At 35.2% G+C, this 25,513-nt stretch overlaps 1 protein-coding gene across 3 annotated transcripts in view; it reads right to left on the bottom strand.

The window, feature by feature from the left end:
* Positions 1-5,892: 5,892 nt before the first annotated feature.
* Positions 5,893-25,513, bottom strand: part of PLEKHA1 (pleckstrin homology domain containing A1) — a 38,326-nt gene continuing 18,705 nt past the window's right edge. The window contains exons 4-13 of one of the 3 annotated variants that reach the window (XM_064514340.1): positions 24,964-25,009; positions 23,142-23,239; positions 20,146-20,277; positions 18,039-18,182; positions 17,096-17,164; positions 14,545-14,609; positions 12,993-13,056; positions 11,681-11,770; positions 10,468-10,538; positions 5,893-8,354 (exon numbers count right to left, since the gene is read on the bottom strand). In XM_064514340.1, coding sequence (XP_064370410.1) covers positions 8,129-8,354; positions 10,468-10,538; positions 11,681-11,770; positions 12,993-13,056; positions 14,545-14,609; positions 17,096-17,164; positions 18,039-18,182; positions 20,146-20,277; positions 23,142-23,239; positions 24,964-25,009 — 1,005 coding nt within the window. In that variant the 3' untranslated portion in view covers positions 5,893-8,128. The remainder of the gene's footprint in view (positions 8,355-10,467; positions 10,539-11,680; positions 11,771-12,992; positions 13,057-14,544; positions 14,610-17,095; positions 17,165-18,038; positions 18,183-20,145; positions 20,278-23,141; positions 23,240-24,963; positions 25,010-25,513) is intronic. The other 2 variants (XM_064514341.1, XM_064514339.1) reach the window with 2 other exon arrangements.

The raw sequence follows: 25,513 nt of genomic DNA, 5'->3' as shown, positions 1-25,513 counted from the left end.
TTTATCTGGCAGTTGTGCAACTGCCAGAACCTGTGGAACAGAGGCTGCCAAGAAACTGCCTCTTCGACAACGGGGACAGATTAAGCCTTGTGCAAAGTTGCATCCTTCAGGTGTAATAAATTGGTTTTGATAGGATAGTGATAAAGGACATCCCCAAACCAATCGACCATCCCTGGACAAACACCTGGAAAACAGATCTGTTGCTGGCTAGACATCTTTTCTCCTGTGAAAAATGGAATAATCTTAATAAACTACCAACCACCTAAGAACATGGAATAGCATACCAAGGTGTCAGAATTTCAAGCCTAATTGTTCCACGGAACATTATGAAATATTATCAAACTGTGCCCACAAAAACACAAGTGTCCAAACTTACTGAAATGCTTGGTTGGTAACTGAAGGTAGAAGAGCATGTAGAATCCAACGTTCCAACTAGAAGCCCTAAATAAGAACCCCTTAAATTTGCCCTTTTCCAATAACTTCTACACTGTGCAAGAAGAGATGTTTCAGGAGAATTACCTGATCGCACAAGTGACCAAAATACTATAGTCATCATCTGGAACAATTAACAGCAAGAATTAACAATTAACTTAGATTATTAGAATTCTTGTGATTTTTTTTTAAAAGTCTAAGCAAAAGTTTGAAAACATTTACAAGCTTAAATAGTTTATTTGAAGTGCACTTATATATACTGATACATAAGATAAAATGTTTCTAAGTTACTATTTGTGTGTCCGTTGCTTATCTGGTTACTTTTGATAAGCTTCAGGGTTTTTCTTTACTTTGAAATAAAGACAAGTCTTCAAGGAAAGATGACATCTTTCAGCATAAAAGTAAGAAATAGAGGTTCAGAAAAGACTGCTGAAGCTCCTGTTTGGAAACAGGAGCAAAATACTCAGACCAAAGAATTACTATGGGGTTTAGTCTTCCCCCACACCCAAAAGGCTACTTGCTTTTCCATCAAATTGCCTTTGTTTACTTACAATAGGTTTTTGAAACCACAGGACTGTTATCTCCGTAGGTAGGAAAAAATTGCATGCAGTGAGAAAGGTCCTTGTTCAGCCATCCTCTCTCCATGGAGGTTTTGTACCTTTGTAGTTTAGTATCCTTTGATATTGGTCGTTTTAGGGGGCAAAGGCAAGACATGAACAGACATTCAAAATACATTAACAAAAGCCCTGTTGACAGAAGCCTATTTGGAATAGTTACAATTTAGTAAATCAATACTTAGTTAAAGAACTACACTGAATGAACACATCCTTACATCATTTAACGATGAACTCAAAAATGAAAATATCAAATGTTCACTTAGCTGTTTGGCTTATAGAGTTTAAAAAAACCTTAAGCTAAACGTTTAACTACTTTAAGAACTACTGCAGGTTAGTAGTGTTCTTGCATAAAAAAGTTTAAAACACCAGTTGTATACATTTCTTTCCCATTATCTATGATTTTTTTTCCACAATTCATCTCAGCACCAGTTTCAGCCTCCTTTACAGACTAGCTAAAAAACCTATAAAATACACTAGCCTTTTTTAATATTAATAGTACAATAAAAGTATTTTATTTTCTAATAGAGATCAAAGATGAACACTGCACCACAAGCATAGAATATAACCCAAAGTCTTACCTAAAAATCAGAATTAGCAGTCCACATTCAAAGTAGTAGACTAGCATTTCCAAAATGTGATGACCCTCTGCTGTCATGTTTTCTTCACCAGGTAAGCACGTGAATCTTCTATTGAGTATTAAAAATCCATTTTTTATTACATGAGTTTTATAGGTTTCACTACTTTGTGTGGATTAAAAAAAAGTAAACATCTCACTTTCCAGAATAACTGAGATTAAGTTTTTTAGGTTTAATATCCTAGTTTACTGACAAATATATATATGCTAAGGACCCACCTGTATAAGGCACTTCTGTGCCTTATACCTCAAATCATCTATGTATAATTTTTGTTTACAAGAAAATCAAACATATGCTGGATTGTCACATACAGAAAAATGTCATTACTTTGGAAGAGCAAGGCTATTAGCCAGAGAATTTTTAAAACTACATACTCCTTTCCACAGATGAATTCAGCCACTGGTGTTTGACAAGCATAGCATTTGCATAATTTACAAAATAATAAACGAACAATCATCGTTTCTTTTTTAAAGCCTCACCGGAAACCAAACAACCTGCCCCAAGTAACAAAATTGCTAATTTGAACAGATTGAATATATACAGTGTATGTGTTTTTTCCTTGGTGTCAGAGTGCATTGCTACAACAAAAAGTGCAAGTATTATATACTTCAGACAGATTATAACACACCCATTGAAGATTCAGTAAAATATGAAGTAAAATCTAGCTTACCCCAACTACACAGAATGCACTGGTATGACAAAATGCAGTTAACACACCTGTAAGAAAGAAATCTAAGGTCTGTTCTACAGTGTGCTCAGTTACCATTATGGGAATCGTAGTGTTAGGAGTGTAGTGCAACAGAGTGGTTTAAATTCTTAGATGTGTTCACTGTGTGTACAGATATGCAAAATTACAGTGCTGACATAAGTTTTAAACGCAAAGCCCTAATTAAAAAGTCAAAGCTAGCACTCGGAAAAGGAATATTATGCTACTACTACTACACCATTTCATAGTGCCTTTACACTGTAAAGTTTACACTGGTAAAGTGAGTACCAGTTTCTTTTTTCCCCCAGAAAGGTTGCACAGAAAATTTGAAATGAGAAACCAAGCCAAACATATGTGACATGATCCAGTTAAGTAGTAGGATTCATGCTTAACATGTCAGAGTAGCCTTCATCACTTCAGTGGGACCTATCAGAAGTACCATGTACCTCAGCAGTTTATTGGCTTGGAGCCTCAAGTAGTATAGATTGTGCTCCAAAATAGAGGCAAGTATTAAAACATTAAACATAATGGATACAAGGGTACACAATGGATACACATAGCATGGAGTGTTTCAAGCTGATTTTTTTTATTCCACTTTTAACTTTCAGACTAAAAATACACTGTCCCAGTATCCCTTTCATTTCTTCCCCTTCTCTCTCTCTTCTACCTCAAATAAATAATATGCAATCTGGTGAAGAACAGCAATTTGTGTCCCACACACCTTCAGAGTGAACTTTGAGGGCCTTAACTAATTTCTCCTTCCATTACAATATGAAGTTCCTGTAAATCCTGTGAAGCTTAAAAAAATAGCCTTTGAATATTAACACTTTCTAATACATTAACATTTCCACTTCAGTTACCAGATGATAGTGCTACTATGACAGGAAATGCTCTGTGTTGCAGTGTCCCTTTTTAACTCATTTCTATATAGAATTTTGACTTTTGAACACATCTCGCCTTACAGTTGCAACAACTAGAAGTTTAAAAGGCAGAGAGGAAAATAAAAGGATAAAACAGCAGCTCAGTTAGGAGGAAGTAGTTTCAAACTGATTTGTCCCATTCCCCCCCCCCCACACACACACACAATGTAGCCCTAATTACTCTGGCACACCTCCATCACTCTCTCTCATATGTTTGTGTCCCATTATTTCCCTTCCCATAACCAACAGAGTTTTTTTTTTTTCTTTATAGTCCAAAAGTTTAAGAGGTGGTACTCAGACGTGACGTTTTACAGGTCCTGTTGACCAGCTGCACTGTTGTAGATAACCAATTTCCCAGCTGTTCCAGAGTTTTTAAACTTCAGTAATTGAATGTCAACTAGCTCAAATTAAGACCTCTTACTATAGTTATTGCCTTTAACTACAACACATATGCATGTCCTTCAAGCAGTAATTAAGACTGAGAGTACACATTTTGTACATTAGTCTAACATACATGTGTTTGCTTATTGCTCAAAAAAAGAATGCAGGATGCTCTTTCCAGACTGAATTACCACCTAGCTATTTGCAAAATAGGTTTCTCTTGCACTGGTTTATCATATGAAAGTGTCAGCTGTTTTAAGACTGATATTTCATTAATGTCTTTTATAACATTAATGTGTTTTGTGTTTTAGAAACAGCATTGCTACACTAGGGAATTTGCTTTTTCAGACTATAAATAGTCAATTCTTCAACTGCTTGTAATTGCCTTCCACAGTCAGCAGCATCAAAAGAAGCCTCATACTTGTATTATTCACTGGAAAAGTTAACAGATTAATCACCTTTTTCTTATATAGCATTACAGCTTTATCAGGAGTAAACTGATCTTGTAAACAACATCTGCAGGGAGAAAGACCTATTATGTTTTGTCTTCAATTGATTTTCTACCATTGCTATTCAAAGTTTGCAAAGCATAAAAAGTTTTAACACTTTTCTGGAGCAGTCCAGTGACTTAACAATAATGGATAGCTTCAAGAGGCCTTTAAAAAAAACAAAATTTCAGAAGCATACCTGAAAGTAAATGCCTGAGTCGGATCTTTTTTAAAGCTATAGTATAGCCTCTAGGTGGTGCTGACATCCCACCATTCCCTGTGGTGGATCTGCCAGTGAATTAAACTGTATATGCACCACTATGTTTGGCAGTTACCTTCAGGTATTCGAACTGCAGATCTAACAGATTTTAAACCCATGATATTGTAATGAGTAACTTACAGCATTATAAAATCATAAAGAATAATTAAATCCTTTCTTCTGTAAAGGGGCAACAGCAAATACATAGCAAATGAAAACAAGCAAGACAACATACAGCAAAACAAAGTATCCAAGTCATTTTCATGACCACAGTTCAGGTCTCAAAGGGCTGTGAAAAAAAGTTTAAGGAAAGAATTAGAGGATAGAAGATGTGAAAGCTAAACAGCAGAGATGCAGGCATTAAGATAAGTGAACTAGAATTCATATTTTCATCTCCTTTAGATAAGCTGAGTTGTGGATAGTAACTGTATTTTATTCAGACATTTATTACTAGAAAGAATAAACTGTATTGCTGTACCTGGAGTACTATCTAATTTTACATAACAAGGAACTTACTGAAACATCAACTCCATGTTGTAGCTGTCAAGCCGCTTTTGGAACTTAGTGATGTTATCATCAAACTGAATATCTCTACTTTAAATGGAAACAGTCTAACCTTCAAACGTCTGATTACATACTTACTTCATACCAACTGTGACCTGTAGTGCAGCTGGCTAAAATGGAAGTACCACAGAAGATGCTTACTGCAGTGACTCCTCTGGAGTAGTATGTTATGGAATAAAATGCTGAGGACAATCACATGCACATTTGAATACTACAGTAACGGCAGGTGTGTACATACCTAGAAACAGAAGAGTTCACAGTCAAACTGGAATCTGGATAACTATGTACAATCTACATAAAATGTCTTAATATTCTTCATCTGAAGCTTGCGTACTGTTGAGACACTGATTAACTGCACCACTTTACAAAAGGGAAAAAATGTCACTTGAGAAATGCAGTCACTCAGGTATGATGATAACATACTATCTACTGTGCAGGCAGGGAGGTACATACAGATTTCATATAGCTGCAATTATTTCAGGAAATCATTTTCAAGAGAACATGTGTTATCCATCTATATAAAGTCAGAAAATGCATACTTCTCCCTTCCATTTTTCCTCTCAGACAGTGCCTGAGAGCACTTCCAAATGATTAACTTGAAATTACTATGCATCATCTTTTCCCTTCCATTGATTAAAAAGAAATCTGATGGAAGATGAAGATCATCATTTCCTTTGCATAACGTATACAAATTCCACAGAGGAAACAGAAAAGAAAAAAAACCAGCTCATTCTATTCAATTTCTTACTTGTGCTGCACAACCGGATGAATTTTGAAGGATTAAAAAGACTTATAGCTGGGGTAAAAGATAATTTGACCTTTTATATGCTAAAAAGGAAAACTGTTCTGATTAAATATTTAACATGGTACACGGAAAAAAGAGCCAGCTGTTATTTTAAGTTACCCAAACTGATTTATTGACAATTTAAATGTCACATATTTACAGCACTCATTCTAAAATAATTTAACAATTTTCATAGATTTATAAAAGTACTGATAAATAGGAGACCCTGACAATTACCAACCACAAATATTTCCCTATGCTACCGAACTACAGAAGTAGTAGTTCTTTTTTTTTCTTTTTCCTCTTTTAAGGAGTCCCATAATGGAGCTGCTTTACCTCCACCCAATGTGTAAAATTGCCAATAGCAAAATACAATAAAATGAACATGCAGTGTGAAAGCTGTACCAGAGCAAGTGATTTCAAATGTCAGATTACAGTAAAAATATTTCAATGCAAAGTGTCTTCCACACAGAATGTACTTGTGAAAAAATAAGCCTTCAAAGAGCTATTGTCATGTTTTTAATAGAAGTTAAAACTTACAATACCAGTTTAGACATTTACAGTAACTTCCAATCCTGTGCTAGTTTTCACATGTAGCTAAAGAGTCAAACAAAAACAGTAATTTACAAATACCACTGCCTTATGACAATGGTTAGCTTATGGATAAAAATATTGAAGGTGCTGATATAATTTAAGATTTTGAAATTAGATTATACTTCATTCTTATATGACAGCAATTATTCTATCCTTGGATCAACAAGTTATTATGGTAAAGCCATCCATATCTCTCAAGAAAGAAGTCAGTCTGGAAGTTGGAGAGAAGATAAACTTGTATGATATGTAACTTAAGTTCCAGTAGACAAAAAAAAATGCTGGACAATCTGAATCAAAATAAGCAGCAGCATGAGATATTTGTGGGGTGTTGATTAAAGCAAACATTTTTCAAGAACTATGAAAAGTACACAATCTAATCCAATGCTTGAAATGTAAAGGTTCTTTTCGTTTGCATCACTGAAGCCCCATAAGACACTGTACACAAACAACAAATACTCTTTTTTCAAAAACATATATTGCACAGCTAGTAGATGCAATACCAGAATGCTGGTACCCCTAGCGTAAGTTTTCTATTTTAAATAGCTGTTTTGAACTATGCTATTCAGAACAACTCCAACCGAAGGTTCAAAACCATGAAGAATGGTTTGTGTACATACCTAGTCTGAAAGTGTTTCAACAACATGAGAAAAAACACAGGCACTTAAGATTATTAGTGCACCAGAAGTTATAGGCCACAATTGCATGACTATGAACAGTTCAGTACCAATAACAACAAAACAAGAAGGTCTTCCACTGATCAAATATAGAAACAAGAACTGCTCAGAAAGCACTGATAAGAAAACCAAAACAGTAATCACATGATATGTTTACACATTTCATAAAAATAACTGCTGCAAAGCCTAATGTAACACAATATAAACCCTATTTCGTCCAAAAGGTCTGAAGTGTCCAAATTCAAAAGCCTAATTTCTCTTCTTCTCCCTCCAAAACACCATTACATGCAGTCCATTAAAATCTAAATGTGCAAAAAGTTACAAACCACCTTCAGGAGCGCATCAAAAATAGGCTGACTATTCAAAATATTATTTTAGTGGAAATTTTACAGCACCATATACTTAGAATTCCAAGGGAGTTCAGAATTCTTGTTCTGATAACAATTCAGTTGATCCTAAAGAACAGAAGAAACTTTTTTTGTGCATTTCCTGGCATCTTATTCATGGAGAGAAACAATTTTCATATATGCCTAAAACCTTACTGTAGTTCATAACGAAAACAGCAACATTTGTTGGCAATAAGTTTTCCACAATATACCAATAATTGTAAATTTAGTTTGCCAAATTAGGGATGAAAAGTTGCTGGTACCTTACTTATTTGCAGAAGTACTTTTTTTTGTCTGCTTTTTTCTTTTAAATTGTGCAGTTTGGCCCCTCCCTAGTAAGTGATTTACTATCAGGCTTTGAGAAAATGTGTAAGGTCCATTTTTGACCCTCAGCTGAAAGGCAATATACAAACATTACACACACATATATATATACACGTGTGTACATACACACACATACATATATATAAAAATCAGTGTTCCATTTTCTTTGTTCTTTTTTCCTATAATTTTCTTTGGTTAAACGTCCAAGCAAGGAAATTAGAGGACTGAACAAATGGATCATTCTCCAAACACTTCCATTCTTACACATCACTAACTGGAAGGCTTGCATCATCCAGATCCACAAGGCCAGGATCCTGTTCCTGAGTGCCATTTTTACTTTGGGGTTCTGATAAGCCCTGTTCAGTCACTTTGGAAGCTGGTTCTCTTGGAGTGACAACCTGGATCTTGTAGTTCCCTGGCTTGGCCTTGGTAAAAGATTCGTGAAATCCTCGCTTCTCCAAGGCAGGGTATTTGGAGTTAAGGTTTGGGACCAGAGGGCTGCTGTGAGAGGCTGTGGAATGTGAGGCGGCTGCTGCTGGGGTGGCAGAACGGAAAGCATGGTTGGATTCTGAAGAAGACTCGGAATGCTCCTGGAAAAGAAGAGCACACATCAGATGAAATCAGCATCATGTGAGAAAGATGCAATTTCAGATTTTGCTCTCAGAGGAAAAAAAAAAAATAAAAAAGACAGAAAACACACAAAGCAAAGTGTCAGCCACAGCAGTAGGAGGCAGGTGCTTTCTCAAGGCAGTGTATTATTAAAAGTGAGCTCACAGCAGTATGTGGCAGCAAGAATTTCCTCATTTGAAGAAATTAAGTTTCTCAAATCAAGCTCAGCAGCTCTTTAAACTTTCAAATATAGCCTAGCAGACTGAATCTTTTCATTTTACTAATGCGTTAAGTAAGCTTTTGAAGATACGCACTTTAAAGTCTATTGAAAATGACATCTTTTAGAGAAAAAGGTATTCAAACCTATTTGCATACAATAGGCACTCGCATCTTAAATGCTGAAGTAACACATTTTACTCTTGCCTCTTCTTGGAAAACTATTTGCTTTAATTTATTCCAGAGACCAAACAAACATAGGAACTATTTTGTGCTATCACGACTATATAGCAGTTTCCAAAATTAAGGGACACTCAAAAGAAACTGATCTTTCAAATTTAGCTTTTCATTCCACTTGTCGACTTAATTTCTTTTAAACATTTATTGTTGATAACTAACATTCTATTGACCTTTACGTAATTTTTTTTGTTAACTTGGAACTGTGAAAGTAATCTTCAATCACTTACTGACAGAAACAAGTTATCAGACTACCTCAGAGTGATTCAGATGTTTAAACATATGCACGGAGTACCATTTTAGACATGCTAGGATATCCTGCCTAGCCTACAGCTATATCTCCAGAACAGAAAATGTCTCTCGAATTCTGCATCACATCCATCAGTTCTGTGAGGATGTCTCAAATAGCTAGGGACATGTAAAACAGCATAGGAGCCTTATGTTAAGTGATCTGATCAAAATGATGTGCAATGATACACTGCATACTTCACTCCACATGCATTAGGAGCTGCAGCTGCTGCCACTCCTGCCATCACCAGTGTTAGTACATGAGCTAAAGGAATCTGTGAACCCATGTGTGTAAACAAATTAAGTCAATTTTCAAACAAATGTATTAGCAAAACCACCATCACAGATGTGTCCAAGATGCAAATACACATCCTACATGGAATATTCATAGCAGTTTTCCAGGTCTCTCTTAGCATGCTATGACATCCATTTCTAAGTTTAATCATCATGGATTATACCAAATAACCTTAAATTTCTTTTTTTAAACTAATATTATTGGTGAGGTAGTTAAGCATCTTTACTTGGACTTCAATTTTGTGTTTAGGTTCAAATTCCATGAAGTATTTTATATTATTTAGAGTTCTGTATTTCATTCCTGGCTCGATAGTCCACTTTAGGGGAAAAAGAGTTTGCTTTAAGAGCTTATATGATACAGTGATTTACCTATTGTTCTTAAATTTATTAATAAATTTTATTTGAATAGGACGAAAGGGAAGTTCGGACAAAATTTCTATAATAAACTTTTTGCTAAATCCAACCAAAGGATACTCAGATTTTACTACCCACATCGACTAATTTCACAGTAAAGATACTATGCTGCTTTATTACTCTTAGGTATACTGCTTTGAACAGTGTACCGATCATATATTATAATGCTTCTACATTTGGACTAATAATATCATGCAGAGACTTATAAAGCCATGCAAATCAGGCTACAATATTATCCTTCCAATTAGGAGAGTTACAATGTGCATTTTTGTGTGTGCACGCATCTGTATTAGCTTGTGGGTAGCTTAATTTTGCTTTTGCAGTTTCGAAAAAAATGTAAATGGAAATATGAACTCTCATGCAAATTAAAGTTTCAGTATTTTCCTTTTTAAACAACATTAAAGTATAATCTATATTTAAATATGATAAATAAGTACAAAAACATGTTTTTGCCATTTTTGAATTCCAATTATTTTAAAAGTAAGAACCAACAGTGCAAACCTATAAATAGATGATGTAATTTATGAGTTAGTTTTCAGTAACGGTAATGGCAACAGGTAGCAATATTTAGGTTTTTAGAGTGCAAATTAGTCTCTAGTCCTAGCCCTCTGTTAAGAAGGCAAGATTACATGAGAGCCCACATACGTGCTGCATTCACCAGTTCTTGATGTATACCTCTGTATACAAGGATTCGACAGCCTTCTGGCCTGCCGCATCTGGAACACAGTGCAAAGCTAAGATTAGAGTAACCTATACTTGGGGAAAGAAGAGAGAAGAGGGAAAAAGAAAGAAGTGATGCAGACAGTAATAGCTAGATTGCTCAGTTAGCCCCCACCAAAAAAAAAAATACAAAGAAAATTACCTGTATATTTTCCTACCCCCAAAAGAAACAAAATTTATGATAGGAAGTTTTATTTAAAAGCATGAAGCAGCTCTCAGCTGCAAAACAGAATTGAGAGTTTAGGTCAAATTAACAAAAACACAATAACGTATCTCTGTATTAAAAGCCAGATTTGAGTTATTAGATTTCAGATTACGGGGTAGTGATATATTCAGCTATTACAAAACATCCCATTACACAGAGTGAAAACCAGATCTTGCAGTATCTGAACTGAAAAGTATTCCATTTGTTAAATCTGGACATACTTAGAGACACTGCGACACTACAGTAACCTTCAGCACAAAACAGAAAAATTTGTGAAGAGCGATGAATGTCTAATATGGTTTTAATGCAAATATGTATATGAAATGCTGGCATCCACATGCTTCACAGATACTAAGATCTGTCACAGTCAGAACTTCAGTTCAGTAATGCTAGATGGTGTTCACACTAAGTTTCCAACAGCAAGAACTAATTCATGCGAGCAGATAATTCCTTCAGAAATAATCTATTTTAAATGTGAGTCTGTATCTGCATGTATAATAAACTATCAATAGTAGAAAACAGCGATTTAGTAGCAAGAGCTCTTTAAAAAAAGAGACGAGATAGTGTCATTTTATTGCAAAATTCAGCAATTAGCAAAAAACACCTTGCAAGAATTAGGTTTAATTTTACTTCCAAAACTAGTAGCAGCTTAGTGACAAAAGATCATACTGAACTAGGAAGAATTTCTGAGCACTTGCATTATCTATATGTTTAAGAAGATACAGTATACATACAGATAAGATTAAGATAAGTACTCATTTAAAAACACAAAATATTCTATGCCCATCCAATCTGTATGAAAGTCCATGCAAAGATGACAGGTTACTACAGGAAAGGATGGAGGGCAGATGAACACAAAAAACCCACTGGAATTTCACATTCATAAACAAATGTCCACCAATCATATTTTCTTTAAGGCTCAGAATAACATACAGAAGCTGCTGATCTTCCAGGTCCCCGCTGTGCTACAATGGCCCCAGAGATTGCTTTTATCCAACTGTGCATGTCTTCTGGACTGTCCGCCTGGATCAAACAATACAAATTATTATATTTAAGATTACTGTATAACTTCTAACTTTTTTTTAACCAGCATCTTGACTATCTTCATAAAAACATAAAGAAAGCCTTACCCTATGTAAGGAGTACATTATTTAAAGCTATGAGGACTTGTATTTTTTAATGCAGACATTTCTTAAAAGCTTACCCTGAATTTTCTATTGTTTTATATGTATATACTTTTATAAAATAACATTTATACTATTTATATACTCCATAAAACTTGAATTTTGCTTATTCTGATAGAAGGTTGCTGACATCTCTTAAATTTTGGCCAATGCTGTAACTTCTGTAGTTTTGACATCCAGTGATGCTCTTTACTTCTATGAGATATTTTAATTTTACTGTAACTCTTCAGTAATTAAGTTTATGCCAAGGGGTTAGCTGTGCATTTACTTTAAGCAACAATAACAAAGATACAAAAGATTAAAAGAGAACACCAGGGATGTACATATCTGTGACGGATAAAAAGCTAAAGTTGTGCTTTAATTAGTTGTATAACATGTCACTTATATCCAGCAGTAGGAGAGCTGCTGTAAGACAGCTCATAACTCAGCATCTAGTCTCACCGCCTGTAGTACAGGATCTAAGCCTTTTTGATCCTATGAGAGAAACTCAGAAATTATTTCTCCCTCCAGAAACATGGGAAACAATACTACAAGCATCTCATTCCCACAAAAAAGCAAGCCTTTTTTGTGATTGGCATTATAACAGAACATTTAGAAGATAACACTGAAAGAATGCACTGAATAAAGGTGCATATGGATACATATCACCAAGGCATTTTCAGATAGCAACTGAAATCTACAGTGATGCTCTGCTTTTTAGTAGACATTTTAACACAGCAGTTGCTAATTTGAATCTGAGAACTAAGTATAAATAAAAATTTAGTACTTAAAAATTTTTTATATATTAAGCTGATACTACAAAATTTGAAGAAATGAATGCCAATGAAATCATAGTAAGTATTAGGATTTATTACATCCATACACTACCAACATAACTCCTTGCTGTTATGTGGAAAATTTCTTAGATGCATCATCTTTTTCTGAAATATAATTAAGTTGCATTTCCTCCAAAAAACACTGTATATTTAAATACAACTTTAAAAGCAAAATGGTTGTGCTGCTTTGCTTTGCATATGGTAATCTCTTGGTTTTGCCCAAAGTTTAAAAAGGAAAAGGATTACCTGTACATAAAAGGTTCGAGAAGTTGTTACAATTTCAAAGAGATTGTCTCTCATCATTATATCACTGTAAATGAAAGACATCAAATACTTAAATAGCAAATCAGCAAATTCAACTTTCTCATTGTATTTAAAATAATATTCTAGGAAGTGCAGAAAACTAGAGCATTTGTCACCTTTGCATTCTCTACAACCCTTCACATTTGTTTGTTTTTTCTTTTGTAAATACCAAGTGGAAAAAGGAAATCAGTACCTCTTACTCAGCTTAGTCTTAATACCCTTTAATAGTAACACCATGCTACTCTCCATATAATTTTAATTGGAACATTATAAAGCAAATTATGTTAAGTCTAAGAACATATTTATTGTTCTAGTCAAAATTCTGTAAAATTTCACATTTATGTTTTTATATATGCCAGTCTTTGCAAAGGTTTAATCCTAAATAAAAGTGTGGTCACCTGCTAAAGCAACACAATATCCATGATAGCTATTACAAAGACTATTCATTCCTTTATTGTATTTTAAATTGAAAACCTGACAAAAGTTTCAGGAATTCTAAAACTGGTTATTATATTATAGCCACTAAGGAACCCACTATTAAAGCCCACAAACATGTTTCTGAATAGCAGTAGCTGTTAAAATCCTCATGTGCCTTGTGCCTTATGTCTGGGCTCGAGCAATGGAACTCACTACCCATCCATACCTTCCCATTCAAATTAATAGCCACTTTTTTATAGCTGAGAAATGGGGATGAATGATCGATTGCAGGATACACGTGTACAGAAGTTATAGAAGATATACAGCCTATAACTGGACTAACTAATGTATATGTTACATCTCAGTACATATGTATTTCACAGAGGGAACATTGCTGGTACAATTTCTCAAAAAGCACAAAAATATATACAAGAGACCATTTGATATGCCTGTTGAAATCGCAGCTTCTGTCAATAGGGAGGTCACAGAAAATGGTCATCATAGATATGAAGCAGCCTCAAAAGTGAAATTTTAACATAACAAGAAGGATGGCAAGTACTTGATTTTTTTAAAAACTGAACTAATAAAGCACTTCACAGATAAAATTTAAGTTACAAATTCACTCAGTATATTGCTGCTTAGTCGAAGGCAAACAGAAGGAAGAGTGTACTCAACTTAAGACATCTAACAGAAGTGCTTGAGGAAGATAACGTCATCTAGAGGCTTACAGAATATTTATTAGAAGTATACAGACTCCTAAAATTGCTGCCTCAAACCAGGCAGTGCCTGTGCTTCTCTCTGCAATTCAGGACTGCATGACACTTCTTTGTTTCACCCCTCATCTAATGTATTTACATTCAACAAAAGGGTTACTGCATGTTACAAGTTTGGAACACACAGTAATGCAGAACACTCAAACCAGTTTTATGCACAAGACTACCTGTTGTCCTGTAAATAATACTCATAAGTCAACTAAAGTTATTAAAAAGCTCTCCACTGTTTCCAGAGAGCTGTCTAACCATGACAAAGAAGGGTACAACACTCCCATGTAATTGCATCAGTGTTTCTTTCTGCTCACCTTTGTTTACATTCCTGAACTTTATGGACCTCTTTAAGTGGTATAACCCTGAGAGGTTCCTTCTCCTGGTGGGGAGGAAGAAAAGAGAAAAAGAAAGGGAGGAGGGGGTAAAATTACTTCAGCACAGTATATCCAACAAGTAGAGCACAGTCAGAAGGTCAGGACCAATAGCAGCAACACTGTATGAGACTTTCAAGGCAGTCACTTATACAGAAGATGTCAACGAAGGTTTGCTCTTCTTGCGTAAGTATTTCATCTTATCGTAATGGAGACAATCCCTGACCTCTTCCCCTAACCAGATCAGAAAACTGAATCTGTCCCCTAGCAACTTATTTCAGTAGAACTGTCATTACATTCATTTACAATGAAACACTACAATACAAGATGCGTTGTTAATTGTACTACATGACACAGCTTTAAACAAGAAGGTTAACTGCATCCTATATTCAGTGCAAGAAAAAAAGCTACACACCCACACACAATTGTGCCAAAACCTGTAAACCAGTAAGTATTCTTAAAGCATCTGAATATTCTGTTACTGTTAAAAAAAAAAAAAAAAGAGATAAATGTTATAATTCTGTCAGGTTCATACAATGTTGTTATAATTCTGTCAGGTTCACACCAGGGGTAGATATTCAAGCAGAAGTGCTTTTATTTTTGCCATGATAAAGTAATGTTATATATGTCAAGCAATGTTATTATGGAGTACTTCAGTTTGCTTCAGCTTGTAGACAAAAGCAAATCTGTCAGCTCCGGAGTAACTACTTTCCCTAAATTAAAATTTGTATTAATGTACCTAAGAAATCTTTGCTATTAAAGCACATAGTGAATGTCACCCAAATTCACCAAATGAAAATTGGAATACAGGCATCCAATACAGGGAAGGTAACAAAACTGAACATTCTGGCAAAGTCACAGGCTTGTCTAGCAGACCTCAGCTCAGAAGTTACGATTTTCCTGGTCAGCTGTTGCCTGCACTTCCCTACGTTCCATCTGAAGATAGAGACACACTCTTCCTCAAATTGAAAAGAGAGGATCCGTAAGAGAAAAAAATCATGATCTATGGATTTTTAATTGGAAGAACAGAAAACCCAGATGTATTTCCACAGATGCAAAATAGTAACATCCGAAGATATCCAGTAAGATTCATTTGAACCACCAGCGCCCAGGCTGGCTCTCAAGACAAAACTAACTTCAAGTAAAAGCCATACTTGACTGAAGATCGTAACTCTTGGGAACTGAACTCTAATGGAAAGAAACCTTTCAGAATTGGAGGGAATCTGATGCTATAATAGGTGAATAAGGCCTCTGTGCAATAGCCTGCTTATCCAGAAACGCATAAGAAACAATTGCTATTGAACTTTGATCCTATCTTCATATTATTCTTACTAGGAACAGGAGAATATTAGGGAAACAGAGACCTCACACATTGCTGAAAGAGATCATTCACCACCTTAAATCTTCAGAAGAGAGCACTTTACCCTTTTTGTATTTGAGGGAGATAACCATCTGTACACCACACTTTCACTTAAGTTGTTGCCTGATATTTTCTTCTTGGTGTGCCACACTCAGCAGAAGTTTTACTCTTTCTAGAACAGATTAAATATTTCTCCAAAATGTGCTTGAGACAGGGCAGATCCTAATTGTTTACAAGAACTACATGAAACTCTATGATTGTAATTACATTTGCTAACCATGGAATTCCTCAGTTAACCACTACTGTCCAAAAAGAAAACACATTATCTCTTCAGTACCTACTTCCCTGAACAGAAGAGGGATGACTCTCTTAAAAACACACACACACACACACCCTGATTTCAGACAAATTTGTGAAGCAGGATCTATCTCCCTGCTATCAGTAACATTAACTCAGACGTCTTTCTTTAAGTACAGATTTTCTGGTTTAGTAAGTGCTAGATCCCTTCTTGGAGAAAACAGACTGCCTCCAGTACCAGACACTTATTTTTAAATTAAGCTTGAAGACCCTTAACATTCAGTCAAAATTGGTCAAAAGGTTCAAAAGCGGTAAGAGGGGAAGAAAGAAGCTGAAACACAGAAACTGTATAAGCCTGACTTCTGAACAGCACAGCTCTTCACCTGTCTTGTTGGTCCTGGTGGAGGAAGTGTGGGGAAAGACCCCTCAGGAAAAACAAAAAAAACCCCAAAAAGCCCACACACTGTAATCCTCGCATTAAGAATTGCAAAAGACATTCAGATTACAGTTATGTCTCTCCACATAATGATCAGCTCTTCCTAGAACATAATTAATTATATGTGAGTACTAAACTAAGATACTAATATAAAATTAGAATGATTATAGAATATATTCCATTACTATTCTTCAGTGCCCTACTAAGATTCCCATACTGAAGGCTGAAATCAGAGAGCTAACATCCATCCTATTAACTTTTCTTCCCTATCATGAAAAATTATAGTACAGAATTAACAGAGTTTCAGAAGCAGCACAGCACATTTTAAAAGAGACAAATAATTATACTTCTTTACATTTATTTCCAAGTATTTTTTGAAAGCAACACATTTGAAAACATACCAGTTCAGACTTGAAATAGCCTATTGTGTTTTCATCTAACTGAAAGTATCTTCTCTTCCAGTTCTTCATCTGGTGGGGGCGGGGGGGGAAAGGAAGAAAGGGGAGAAAAGATTTTTATAGATGGATAGATAAATCACGCAAGACTGCATAATGTTTTGTTTGTTTTCTAGAAAAATGCAACAATTTTAACTTCTGGAAGCTACTATCTTCTATTTTATTATATTTTTCCAATCGACCTCTACTGAAATTGCAGCAACTGACCAACATAAGTATCCTTTAAGAAATGTCAACAGATAGCATATTAAATGTCTCTGGATTGTTTTTTACGAAGACACAGAACATTACAAAAATAAGCTTCATAATCTTGGATTAAACGGATCTGAGAACTCAAAGCATGCATATCTTGCATAATCTGAACTGTTTGCTCCTTCTTTCAGTCTATTTAGTAAGGCATGTCGTGAGTAGTTCTACTTGTGTTAGCTGGTCCCAGAAGCTATACAATTCCTCCTCTTACCTGCACAAAAATTAGCTTTTGCTAAATATTTCAAAGATTTAAAAAGCATATAGACATTGAACTTCTGTTTTAATTCAGATGGCTTAAGACAAAAATAAGGATTTCTACATAACTGTAGAAGAGCATATTCCTTAGTTGCATGCACTAGCCATAATCTAAAAATGTGTGTAGATAGCATTCTTCTCCAAAAGATCTTCAACAAATAAAGTTTATCCTCTAGTAATATGTATGTATGTCTGTATTAGTGGACTTCACGACTTATAGTTTTTAGTACTATCTTTAGCCACCCTTAACATTGTCAGTAGTGTTAAAGTTGCTATAAAAAAATTTAAAAAATTACGTAGTTACCAGCATCTACTTGGTTACTACAAATACCATTTTAGGACCTTTGTTCTTGATGAATGAAACCCATTGATCTCAAATACTTACCACTGCTCCTTGTTTAACACAGTAGCCAGCTTTGATAATAGCATTATCTGGGGGATGTTTAGCAGTAAAATAGGGAAGGTGACTTTGCGACCGTTTCAAATAATTTCTATCACCCCCTTCACTGCACTCATTGACTTCTTCTTTCTAGGTAAGAGCAGGAAAGTTCAGAAAATTCTCAGGTTTTTCTAGAGGTCAAAGAATAACTATACTGCTATTCAGGAAATAAATTCATCATCCCATGCCCACAAATCCCAATTCTAATTTTTTTAAAAAGATAAAATATTTCAATTGATTTTTAGAGACAACTAATGAGATTCTCTACAAGGGCTCTGGTTGAGTATATGCAAGCTCCATTTTAAAATTATGGTAAAAAACACTGAATATTCTAGAATAATACTAACAAACAGACAGTCAATCTGAAGAACTTTACAGACCTAGAAACAAAGTACTGGCATGTTTTTATTTCAAACTGATAACAGGACTTAAAGGCAAAATATTTGAGGTGGTTAAGGCAGTAAAAAACAATTTCTAGGGCCATACAACACAACAGAAATCACTAGTCTTTCTAATGCAATTCATGTTTATACATGCCACTATGTCGCACAAAACTACACATCTTCCTGTAATCTAGTATTACTGAAGTTTTGAGCATTTCTTTCCTTTGAAAGCAAATGCATACACTGAATTTGGTATGCCATTTTTTAACTACCATGGGCTGCTGAAAGACTTATTCTTCCTCTGCCTGCTGCAAAACAAGAATAAGTAGCACCAGACAATTTCCATCAATTTTACCAAAACAAGATCATTCATACTGTCTCACATCTAAGGTCCATCTAACCACTCTGTCACCAACAGTAACCATAAGCATACATCTAGAGAAAAAAAACACAGCAAACGTCTTCCCCTAGTACTTACCCCTCTCTAACTACAGTTCAGAGAACCTCCTGAGCCAGATAATTTTATATATTAATGCTGCATGGATTCTTCTTCCATGAGCTTGTCAAGCCTCCTGAACTCAGGAAAATTTCTTGTATCTATGTCATCTTTTGGGAAGGAGTTCCTCATGTTTACTACTCCCTGAGTGAAGAACCCCATCCCTTTGTTCCACCTGGTTACCACTAGCTTTAATAGTCCATAGTCCTTGTACTGGAAGAGAGAGTTTATCAGTTTATCTCATCTACTTGTCTTTGTGACAATCATGATTTTATAGATCTCTATTACATCCTCCTTTACTTATTTCTTATCTGCACTGAAGAGTACTAGCCCACTCTGTTATTCCTCATTATGGAGACTGTTCCACATGGATCAATCATCCATGTAATCCTTCCCAATTTTAGTATATCCTTTTTAAGATGAGACCAAAACTGGACACAGTAATCAAGGTATAAGTAAAGACCGGATTTATACAACAACTAAGTCTTCTGTTTTGCTCCCTCTTCCTCTCCTAATAACTTCTAATAGTTGATTTGGGCTTTTTACTATTACTGAACATTGAGCTGATGTTTTCATAACACTACCATAACCCTTACTTCTCACTCAGGTAAGAATGGTCATCTCAGAACCTAGTATTTTCTATGCAAAACTAGGACTGCTTTTCCCCAGCAGGCCTTATTCACATTTACTTCACTGAATTTCATTTGCTACCCTATCTGTCCAATCTCTCCATTTAATATGGCTCTTCCTCAATACTTTAAGCCACTGTCATCCTTAATACCACTAATAACATAGTTATAATCAGCTAACTTCATCACCTCACTTTTTGCCCCCCCCCCTGTTCCCTGGCAGTCGTAGAGTCATAGTCAAATAGACAATACTTTGGCATTATTCACTCAAGCAACTCATTTCACAGAAAAACAAAGTTTCCAGCATACTAACCAATTGCTGTGAACAAAAGTCAGATACTTCAGTAATGCTTTATAGTCTTGTATAAAGGAGACAGAAATCCTCAAAGAACACCCAGTAACTGTAAAAGGTGCATATCAGAGTATAAGCCCCCTGAACCATGCGAGGAGCTGATAGCTATGTTATGATATGCAACTTAAACTGATCTGTCAAACAACAAAGCTTCCTGCATCAAAAAAAACCCCAACTGTTTTGAAGGTATTACCTGGGTAGGTGTAATGATAGGAACACCACCAACAATTTCTGTCCTGTAAGACACTTGCTTCTTCGCACCTGGGCTTTCAGCTTGACGATTAGCATTATCCATTTGACAGAGAGGATCAGGCTGCTTTGGTACCTGAAAGTCAGATATGATAATTAACAAAGTGTTATGAAAACCAAAAAAAAAAAAAAAAAAAAAAAAAAAAAAAAAAAAAAAAAAAAAAAAAAAAAAGACATGCACACAAAAATCATTGTTCAAGCATTCTTTATTTGTCTTTGGGGAATTTAACAAGTGTTCTTTATTTGTAAAACTTTAGAAATAGCTTACATGAAAGTCTGTGGCAATAGCTGTTCTAGTTTTCACAACAAAACTGGTTCTGATTAAAGCATTTCACCAGGTGACCTGAAATCTAAGATCAGTTCCCAGTTCTGCCATTAGCACTATACTTGATCTTTAAGAAGCATTTCTAATTTGTAGAAGAACTGGTCATTTCTCACTTCCTTTCAGTTTTACTTACCCTAGTAATAAAGTGCTTTAGAACGGGAATTCCCACTGCCTGTACAAGAACTAGCACAATATGGCCATAAACTCAGTGCTACAGTATTAAAACTTTTTTGCAAAAATTATGTCTGACTAGTATGACATTTTCACTCACATTTCAATACTTGGCACGAAGACCATGTGTACTATGGAATGATGTAAGTTTAAATTAAGATTAATAACTGAAAAGGGCAGAAAGAGTTCTATTCAGGCTGCTTTGAAGGACAAGACATGGGTATGCATTTCAGTATACGTAGTCTGTTGGTACAAGTGCAATAGTAAATATTCATTTGATTGCTACATTTTGAAAGGCTCATTTTTCTTTTAAAAGAAATTAAAATCCAAAAGGTCAATATTTTTAAAAGAAATTAAAATCCAAAAGGTCAATATTTCAAGTTGCAGTGAAATACATTTGACAAAACATACACAGCTTATAACAATTACATAGTGTAATGTTATCTATCACAAAAGCTGCTCATCTTCTGTTCTCATGTTCACACTATCAAAGTAGTTCACTCAAGAAAAAAAAATAGCATGCTTTATTGTATCATTGAGGTGTAAAGGTGAGATGTCATGGGAGCTACACAAAAAACAGATTATGATAAGCAGCAAAACTTGGCTCTTCATTTGCTCTGAATATCATAGCAGCAAAGAAAAGGAGATCTAGTGCTTTTCAAGTTTATCAGCAAGCAGTAAACCCTCAAAAATGTTAAGCATCCACCCGCCACTGTTGCAATATATATTTTGCTAAGTTCTGTCCAAAATGATTCCAACTACCTATTTTAACTATCAGCTATTACATTTGAGACAATTACTCCAAAAAGCAATCCAAACACCACAACCATTTAATTTCCCCAATAAGTGCTTCTATCTAAAATATTTCTCAAAATTCTTACTGAGTTCATGCAAGACATAAGCATCTGCAGCCTAAGAAATCCACTAACAACTTCATCTATAATCTCTCCTACCCCAAATTTTAAATTGTAAATTTTAATGACTTCAGAAAGAAGGGATCAAGAGTCTCACACCAAAAGACTAACTGGCAATGTACTGGGTATTTATACAGGACACACAAAATCCTTCATGAAGAAGGGACACCCAAGTCCTCTTACAGTTAGTTACCATGCAAGACTGGTACATTCAAAGCATGAAGTCAGACACCAATCTAGACAAAAAACAGCAGCTACAATACAGTCACCTATGACACTAGTCTCCACAAACGCCTTTTTTTTGTGCTCCCAAGAGCAAACTGCACCATAGGACAACTGTCTCCTGGCCAACTGAAGCTAGTACTCAGCAGCCTACTCAGCTGAGGTATCAGGTTCATTCTCCCGCTTTCTCCATCCCATTAAACTCTTACAATGGCCAGCTTCACCAGTACAGGTAAAAGGTGGCTCTATTCACAGTCAAGTCTGGGGCCTATGGATAGAACATTGTTTTAGTGGGCAGGGATCCATTCAAGAGAACGGTCCTGTATCTACAGCTTTCTGGGCAAGTGCTTCAGTCACCACAAACTCTAACTTAAAATGGTACATACCAAACCCACAACCATCTTCTCTTACAAAGGTATTTTCAAAAACTACCTATAAATAGCTATACCACGCGCTAAACTGCACAGGGGCATAGTTACATTGAAATAATCAGCACTTAGTATTAAAAACGCAATGTAGCTTAGAGAGTTAAAAACTACTGTAAATAATGTCCACATGGAAAGTTATCATCTTAATTATTTGATTAAATCACTAGGCATATCAATAACCTCAGACCAGATTAAGAATGCAAAGGCTTGCTCTTCCGAAGACAAAAGATGGTAATGATTTCATCAGCTATTTAGAATGCAAATTTAACATATGATAACCAATCTTCAGACTAAACTCTAATTGGATGCAACTAATTTTTTATTTACTTTATCACTTGAACTGCAAACAATGACATAACAGCAGAAGCCTGGTTGTGTGTCCTCCTCGAAAACCTAAGTGAGGAGGTTTTTTTTTTTTTTATTTATTGTTAAAGGTTTTATAATTCCAAAGAAAGGACTACAACAAAACAAATCATGAAAAATTCACTTCCCTAGATAACCCAAAAGTGAGGAACAATAGTGACAACCAATAGGAATACATGCACTGTGCTCAGCACCCCCTGCTCTTTGCAAGAGCGTACTTTCAAAACAGCTCATATCATCACTTCCCTGAAATTGCAGAGAAAACAAAACCATAGCTTCTGCCTCATGAAAAGACTGAGGTAATATGTGGGCATTTTCTATCATGTGATAGCAACCCGTTCTAGTACAAAACAAAAAAAGTAATTTAACGCAGAAGAATGTATTCATTAGTTTAATGCTTCTTTGTCTGGATGTTACTTTAAATCAAGTGAGAGCCTTTGGAACATGGCACCATTTGTTTCTTCATTATTCTAGCGATACTTTGAAAACATTGCTAAATATGGTCTAAACTACTTACTGTTATTTTGGTAGCTTTGTTCAGAACATTTACCCATTCCACTAGGTCTTGCTGATCATTGGCTTGTAGAAAGTATTTTCTCATCCCTGCATTCATAACTGTTAAAAAAATTATGAGAAGTTAGTAACACTGAAATTTAACAACAAACTTAACACCATCATAAGAACAGTTGATTTCAGATAGCTAGAAAATTCAGTGCAAGTGTTTAAGCTCTATGCTGCATTTATTTTTGGAAAGTCATCTTAAAATATATACACCTTGACAGGCTTGCAAAGAAAGCGCATTTTTAGTAAGTTTATTTTTTCCTCTGGCAACACCTAGAATACCTTCACCCAAAAAAGACAAACATATTTCTACATGAGAATAAAAATACCAGCTAGGTAAGGTTCTAAGAACTTATCTTGAAATTAGTTTTAAGGTAAACACTGACTAAAACCTCTCCAGAACTTTAAAGCATTAGAAGCAAAGACTGAACAGATTTTGCTGCTCTGCCTGTAACAGTTCTTCAGATCATTGTTAATAGCAAATATATGCCAGCAACTGATACTTGACTCTTCCATCACTTTTCTCCACTAAGCAGATGGATTGAAGCAAACACTATTAGATGCATGTATTAATTCACAATACACAGAGCTATACAATGAGTTGACAAAGTTACAAGAAATCCAGGTATTTAAATAAAAAGACACTCCAAAAAGTACTGAAGATGCTTTAATAAATCAGAAATATTATAACCTTTAAGCCAGCATCTGGAACCAGTAAGGCTTCTTAGACCTGACCCACTGACACAAAGCAGCCTTGTAACTGATAAGGGCAAACATCTGGGGATGTCCACAGAGCACAGGAATCTGTCGATAACACTGAATTGACACACAAGGTACTAGTCCAGAATCTCTAAAGCCTTACCTGCAAGTGTGATTACCAAATGTTTCACTAGCCCCAGTACAGAGACTTAGAGAAATCCAGCGCAAAACAGACTACGTTGTCCAAGGCCAAAAATCATGAACTGCCTGGTTCACAGGCACATGAGTTCGTCTCATGTGGCTCTGCAAAGTCTGGTAGAGCTGCCTTCTCTGTGCCTGTACTACATTATGCCTGGCAAGTATACCTCAACTAACGAGGAATCACTGTCAGACCCTTCAGGCATTTTCGGCAACTTCGACTGAGATAAAACTCTTACATGAATGCAGTAATAAAGGCTGGTTATCCATAAAGAGAACAGTGCCTGGTTCTAGTCTTCACATACGCTTTTGTGAATGCCAATTGCTTACTACGAAATTCTAGGATTATGATAAGTTCTGGACAAATGACTCAATGAATTTAAAGCGTTGGGTGTTCATAAAAGCCCTTTTATTATTATAATATGTTTAAATACCAACAAAAAGAAAGTACCCCAAGCAAATTATTGTTCTTCATTGCAGCACTAGGCTAAAATTTTTAAAATATCACTAGGAGGCATGACTGTATTTTTAGATCAAGTAAATCAACTCCTTTATCAGCAATACAGATTAAAGTAGTTAATTACTTGTCTGCATAGCTCCCAGGCATGCCCGTTCTCCGATCATTTTAGTTATCTTATTATTGCTTCAAAAATATCAAATATCTAAAAAAAAGAAAAAGAAAAAAGCTCCCATCTATTGCAATATGAAAAAAGCAATAACACCACCTTATGAGAAGCCAACGTTTCTCTCTTATTAGGCAAGAAACAGAGAATAAAAACTATTTAAAAAAAATATACTACCAGCTATATGTAGTGATAGAACTGAAGAATACATCTTTGCTTCAAATTTCTGAAGGACTTACTTCAGGTGCAAGAACTTACCAAAACAGAATTCTGCCTTTGGTCTTAGCTTAGTTGCATCGCTAACCTAATAGAAAAATTAAGATTTATAAATATTCCTATGTATACAAGATATACATCACACATCATAATTTTTTTACTCTTTCAAGTGGCTTGAATTTGAAAATTTGCAGCATAGCAAACTTGGGGTGTGGGTGGGGGTGTGTATTAAAAAAAGAAAAAGAAAAATATTATATAAAGTTCAATTCAAAATTTACTATCTATAACAAGATGATAGCCTAAGCCATATACTTCTATTGCTTAAATTTAAAGATTCATTATCTTCCGAGTATGGGAAAATCTCACGTGAAATGCTGAAACCACAAAACTTAGTTCTTCTACTTGCACTTTGAAGACTGAAGTCCCAATAGAATTAAAAAGACAAGGACATTTTGTATTTCCAGATTTCAGTTTTATTGTGGTTATTTGCATAAAAAGAATAATAGCCACTTTTCTGAAGCATACTGCACACATTTTCTAAAGTGTTGCCAATTTGGGGGATAGGGAGCTGGGTCCTGTTCTTTGAGAGGCA

Source organism: Dromaius novaehollandiae, chromosome 6 (genome assembly GCF_036370855.1).
Source record: "Dromaius novaehollandiae isolate bDroNov1 chromosome 6, bDroNov1.hap1, whole genome shotgun sequence".
In the NCBI taxonomy this organism is placed as follows: Eukaryota; Metazoa; Chordata; class Aves; order Casuariiformes; family Dromaiidae; genus Dromaius; species Dromaius novaehollandiae.
Note: the sequence above shows the minus strand (reverse complement) of the source record. Positions and strands in the feature narration are given on the sequence as shown.